Source organism: Pseudophryne corroboree, chromosome 1 (genome assembly GCF_028390025.1).
Source record: "Pseudophryne corroboree isolate aPseCor3 chromosome 1, aPseCor3.hap2, whole genome shotgun sequence".
Lineage (NCBI taxonomy): Eukaryota > Metazoa > Chordata > Amphibia > Anura > Myobatrachidae > Pseudophryne > Pseudophryne corroboree.
The window spans coordinates 602,113,528-602,119,650 of NC_086444.1; the positions used below are offsets into that span (position 1 = coordinate 602,113,528).

General features: G+C 48.9%; 1 protein-coding gene across 1 annotated transcript; it reads right to left on the reverse strand.

The window, feature by feature from the left end:
- Positions 1–232: 232 nt before the first annotated feature.
- LOC134927343 (serine/arginine repetitive matrix protein 1-like) lies at positions 233–5,692 on the reverse strand. Its single transcript, XM_063921696.1, has 6 exons — positions 5,239–5,692; positions 2,933–3,111; positions 2,245–2,764; positions 1,661–2,167; positions 1,444–1,569; positions 233–1,368 (listed from the first exon to the last, which is right to left on the reverse strand). The coding sequence occupies exons 2-6, from the start codon at positions 3,107–3,109 to the stop codon at positions 683–685; spliced, it is 2,016 nt and encodes a 671-aa protein (XP_063777766.1). The 5' UTR covers positions 3,110–3,111; positions 5,239–5,692; the 3' UTR covers positions 233–682.
- Positions 5,693–6,123: the final 431 nt, after the last annotated feature.

The window sequence follows — 6,123 nt, forward strand, 5'->3', positions numbered from 1 at the left end:
TTGTTCTACAAAGGCATGCGGTTCAAAGTGAAAGAGTGGCGTCAGTGTTCAGCACTTTGACACGCTAACATTTGTGGAACAACACAGCCCAGCATGACCCATTGCTGGACGGTGTTGTTCTACAAAGGCATGCGGTTCAAAGTGAAAGAGTGGCGTCAGTGGTCAGCACTTTGACACGCTAACATTTGTGGAACAACACAGCCCAGCATGACCCATTGCTGGACGGTGTTGTTCTACAAAGGCATGCGGTTCAAAGTTTCTTGAATTAAACATGGTTCTACTCACCTTGGTACGCACAACACAAACTTATGCCGTCCACTTCATTTCTCCTCACCAATCCTATGAATAAGTCAAAAACACAGACTAGTGAATAGTAAATTCACACAATTAAAGCCTACTGTACATCATTACAAAAAAGGATTTTTGGAAGAAAAAGGGGGTATCAGAATAGCTCTTTGGCCCATCATACATGTAGCCGCAAGGAGCTTTCATCCGTTACCACACGCGCCCGCATACATGCCCGCGCATGTATGCCTACACAAAGCTCCTTGGTAGTACCCGGTCACGGGTGGGGAAGGCCAACAAAGAAAAAACAATAGTAAGAAAAACAACAAACTAATGGGAGGGGAAGACAGGGATACATGAAAAACATTTAAAAGAAAATAAAATAATACGACCGGGTTTATGGTGGAAGTCTGTCCGGATCCTCTTCTTCCCCCTGATAGGGCGTGGATGTCCTGGGAGGCTGGGGAGTATGTTGACTGGCCCTCGGTGCCCATGCTGCTGAAGATTGTGCGGCCGGTGGTGGAGGCATCTGGGGGGTGGGGTACATCCCTGTATATCCCTGGTACATCTGTGACTGTCTGTACTGGGATGGGACTTGAGGAAGGGTACGATGCGTCCTTGTGGCTTGCGACGGCGGATATGGTGGATCACCAGCGTGTTGATGAGCTGGTACTGGGAGCTTTTCATAGATCATCTGCAGTGTGGTTGCGATGACCTGTTGGCTGGAAGAGGAGTGTCGATGACTCTCCGACATGTTCTTATTGCTTTCTGCCAGACATGAGGTGTTTTCCACAAGCTTGACCATGGAATCGGACAGAATGTTAAGTACGTTCATATTCTCCCTATGATCTTGAATTATGATCTGTAGTATTGTGGCCGTGCTGTCGGAAAGAGTCTTCTGCAGTTCATGCAGACTGTTGGACATTTTCTCCATTGTCCTCTCAATGTTGTCCAGTCTGCTTCCCACAACATTTGTGTATGTATCCTGGCGTGTCCCAATCTCTGATGCCAGGGTGTGAACCCTCTGAACAGTTGAGGGATTCTGCCCTTCCTGGATGTCTGCCACCACTTGGATTTGGGCAGCTGAAAAGAAAATTAGACAATATTATACACATTCATCATACATTTTTTTGAAGGCTCACAATTCAATTTACTCACGCAGGGATGTAGCAACTGGAGCCTCCTGCACTTCCACCTCGTCATCCTCTGACGACTCCTGTAGGAGATCCGGCCTGAAGTAGGAACCAATCCCCGAAGCTAGTCCGCTGCTGGTTCGTGGCACCACTGTTTGCAAAATAATTTTTTTGGGAAAGTTAATAAACTTTACACAACTGCTGCCCCCCCCCCCCCCCCCCACAAAAAAACAAAAACAAACCTTCTCCATCCTGTGATGCCGCTGCTCCAGGAGCTTCACTTGTCCTCGTTTCGGAAGACTTTTCAAGGGTCTGGCTGGATACGTCTGCACGGCTGTCCTCAAACCCAAGAAAAGTTTCGTCTGTTAACCCTGTGGACTCAAACAGATCGGGTGATGGGTCCACAAGGGTTGTGTCTTGAGGCTCTTCAGTCACAGTCCCAGAGCTCCTGGAGAGACGACGATCTGGTGATGACCTGCGCGCAGGAGCTGTAGTTTGGCGCCCATCTTGTGGTGTGGTCGCCGACGGTGTCTGGCGCACAGGTGATAGTCTGTGCGCTGACGTCGTCTGGTGCACAGGTGACCAACTGCGCGATGACGAACTGTGGCGCACAGGTGACGATCTGTGTGCTCGCGATGCTTGCGGCGCAGTTGATGGTCCGCGCGCTGCTGCCGATGCCTGCTGCACAGGTGACGGTCCGTGCGCTGGCGATGTCCTGTGCGCAGGTGATGTCCTCTGGGCAGGTCTGTCTGGGAAAAAAAAAAAAGCACATTAGCACATACAAAAATTTTAAAGGGAAGTACAGCTCATGTGAATGTATTCTTACCATCAGACCTCCTTTTGGACGGCTGGTCTCCCGCCTTCCTCCGTCTTCTGGGCGGTTCTTCCTCCTGGGGAAAGCCAGCAGGACGGCTGGAGTCCACACCTCCGCGAACTCCTTCGACCATGGCAGGGTTCATGCGCCTTTTAATAACTTCCTCCCAGGGTAGCCACTTCAGATTGAGAGCCGGGCCACCTCCCGTAGCTGTCTCATGTCGGCGCTGAATCCCCATCTTCTTCTTGGTCTGTCTGCGGCAATCACTGTACCGCTTCAAGCAATTTCTGGTGCTCCGGCGGTTTCCAGATATTGCAGTGACTTGACTGGCGATGGATTCCCAGATGTTCCGCTTTACCTTAGCTGCTGTGGTCTGTGCCCTTAGTCCATACAAAACGTCGTAGGACCTGTCGACGCAATCTACTAGGGTACAGTTTTCCGCCTCAGTGTATCTGGGTCCACGCGGCTTTTTCTGTCCTGCATCTTCACCAGAGGCTTCCTCCTCCGACTGCTCCTCTGGCTGGCTTCTTGCCTTTAGGGATTAAAAAAAAAAAAAAAATTTTTTAATAAGATCGGTATGTACCTGTGAGTGTCAGTATCCCTGGCATTGCGCACCTATTACAGTAGGTGTGCATGGCATTGCACAAACTACAGTGGGTAAAGTTTGATGCTATTTGTGTCTGCAGGTGTGGTTAAGTACCTTTTTACTAGGCTTTTTCTTGGACTTCTCATGGGCCCTTGACAACCGCGGCTGGTCACTAGATGCCTGGTCGGTCGCATCCGCCTCCTGGGTTGGCTCCCACTCCTCATTGCTATGCAGGGATAGATCCGAGGGGGTGGGGGAAGGGGCGGATCGGGTCTGCTTGTCCCTTGACATCTCTGTTATAAAAAAAAAATACATACATGTATAAATGGCTGCCCCTCACAAAATGGCTGCCCCTCACAAAATGGCTGCCCCTCACAAAATGTTGACCAGGCTGTCGACTCAACTTGCTCCAAATCACCCCAAAATGGCCAGAAAGCATCCCAACACACTCAGGAGGTACACCACATCAAAATTAGGCGGGAAAACACATGTTTGAAAAACAATCAGCAGCACATGTCAACCAGGCTGTCGACTAAACTTGCTCCAAATCACCCCAAAATGGCAAGAAAGCATCCCAACACACTCAGGAGGTACACCACATCAAAATTAGGCGGGAAAACACATGTTTGAAAAACAATCAGCAGCACATGTCAACCAGGCTGTCGACTAAACTTGCTCCAAATCACCCCAAAATGGCAAGAAAGCATCCCAGCACACTCAGGAGGCACACCACAGCAAAATTAGGCGGGAAAACACATGTTTGAAAAACAATCAGCAGCACATGTCAACCAGGCTGTCGACTAAAATTGCTCCAAATCACCCCAAAATGGCCAGAAAGCATCCCAAAACACTCAGGAGGTACCCCACAGCAAAATTAGGCGGGAAAACACATGTTTGAAAAACAATCAGCAGCACATGTCAACCAGGCTGTCGACTAAAATTGCTCCAAATCACCCCAAAATGGCCAGAAAGCATCCCAACACACTCAGGAGGTACACCACATCAAAATTAGTTGGGAAAACACATGTTTGAAAAACAATCAGCAGCACATGTCAACCAGGCTGTCGACTAAAATTGCTCCAAATCACCCCAAAATGGCCAGAAAGCATCCCAGCACACTCAGGAGGCACACCACAGCAAAATTAGGCGGGAAAACACATGTTTGAAAAACAATCAGCAGCACATGTCAACCAGGCTGTCGACTGAACTTGCTCCAAATCACCCCAAAATGGCCAGAAAGCATCCCAACACACTCAGGAGGTACCCCACATCAAAATTAGTTGGGAAAACACATGTTTGAAAAACAATCAGCAGCACATGTCAACCAGGCTGTCGACTAAAATTGCTCCAAATCACCCCAAAATGGCCAGAAAGCATCCCAGCACACTCAGGAGGCACACCACAGCAAAATTAGGCGGGAAAACACATGTTTGAAAAACAATCAGCAGCACATGTCAACCAGGCTGTCGACTAAAATTGCTCCAAATCACCCCAAAATGGCCAGAAAGCATCCCAGCACACTCAGGAGGCACACCACAGCAAAATTAGGCGGGAAAACACATGTTTGAAAAACAATCAGCAGCACATGTCAACCAGGCTGTCGACTAAAATTGCTCCAAATCACCCCAAAATGGCCAGAAAGCATCCCAACACACTCAGGAGGCACACCACATCAAAATTAGGCGGGAAAACACATGTTTGAAAAACAATCAGCAACACATGTCAACCAGGCTGTCGACTAAAATTGCTCCAAATCACCCCAAAATGGCCAGAAAGCATCCCAACACACTCAGGAGGTACACCACATCAAAATTAGTTGGGAAAACACATGTTTGAAAAACAATCAGCAGCACATGTCAACCAGGCTGTCGACTAAAATTGCTCCAAATCACCCCAAAATGGCCAGAAAGCATCCCAACACACTCAGGAGGTACACCACGTCAAAATTAGGCGGGAAAACACATGTTTGAAAAACAATCAGCAACACATGTCAACCAGGCTGTCGACTAAAATTGCTCCAAATCACCCCAAAATGGCCAGAAAGCATCCCAACACACTCAGGAGGTACACCACATCAAAATTAGGCGGGAAAACACATGTTTGAAAAACAATCAGCAGCACATGTCAACCAGGCTGTCGACTAAAATTGCTCCAAATCACCCCAAAATGGCCAGAAAGCATCCCAACACACTCAGGAGGTACACCAATGCTAATAGAAGACCCAAAAAAGTCAATTAAAGAATAAAAAAAAAACGTGAAAAACTACCCCAAAACACAAGTCTCCCCCTAAAAATGCAGCAACACAAGCAAGGGGCTATACACATACCTGCACACATGCACAAACACCCCATGTACACCTCATGGCAACCCCCACTACACAAACACATACATGCAACACCAGACACACATGTGGTACTTACCTACAAATGTAGTAAAAGCTCCTAAAATGGCTCTGCTCCGGGGTAACAGGAATCCTCCTGACTGTCCTGGAATAAAGCCTGCTGGGGTGTCCAAACGATATCCACAGCAAACAACCAAATTGCTAGCTCTGCACCTCCACACACCTCTCTGCAGGTTCACAAAATGGCTGCAGAGCACATGCAGCAAACAAGCCCTAATAAAGGGCTGCTTTCGGCGGGAAGGCGAATTCAGTACGCCCACTACTCGCCGATTGGCCGTAATCCGCCTGCGGGAGGGGCGAATCAGTTATACATTGAATATAGTGAATTCAGGGTCCCGGCGACAGGGCTGCGGCTGGCGATAGCGGGCGAATTATACAGGGGCGGATCTAATGACGCGATTCGCCCGCTATTGCATATACCATGTGACCCATTCCCCAGCTGTCCATGTGCTACCTTCGAGTTAGGTACGGGAGACCGGCGGTCGGGATCCCAGCGGTCTGGATACAGGAACTGGATCCCGGCCACCAGAATTCTGGCATGGGGGTGATCGCAATGAAGCCTCGATCTTGCCACAGGTTCTATTCCCACTCTATGGGTGGCGTGGACACCCCCGAGTGGGAATAGTTTGGGCCCCCTGCCGGCATTGTGGTGGCTGGATCCCAGCGTCAGTATACTGACTGTCGGGTTCATTACTACATCCCCTACCTTCACCAGCTGTCTCTTTGTCACTTTCCCCAGCTGTTCCTCTGCCATCTTTCCCAACCTCCTTTGCTATTTGTGCCTTTGCTCCCTTAACCATGTGTGCCCCTGCCCCTTTCTCCATATTTGGGCCTAATTGGGGTGAGGCTGTTGAGGCAGAGCTTTTCCTTTCATACTCCAGTATTCTCCAGAGTTTTGACTATA

Excerpts from the sequence above, each read along its gene's own strand:
- LOC134927343 (XM_063921696.1), bottom strand. The coding sequence starts at position 3,109 with ATGTCAAGGGACAAGCAGACCCGATCCGCCCCTTCCCCCACCCCCTCG. Across the intron at positions 2,168-2,244 it reads GTCCAAAAGGAGGTCTGATG|ACAGACCTGCCCAGAGGACA; the intron begins GTAAGAATACAT and ends TTTTTTTCCCAG. Across the intron at positions 1,570-1,660 it reads GGCATCACAGGATGGAGAAG|TGGTGCCACGAACCAGCAGC; the intron begins GTTTGTTTTTGT and ends TTTTGCAAACAG.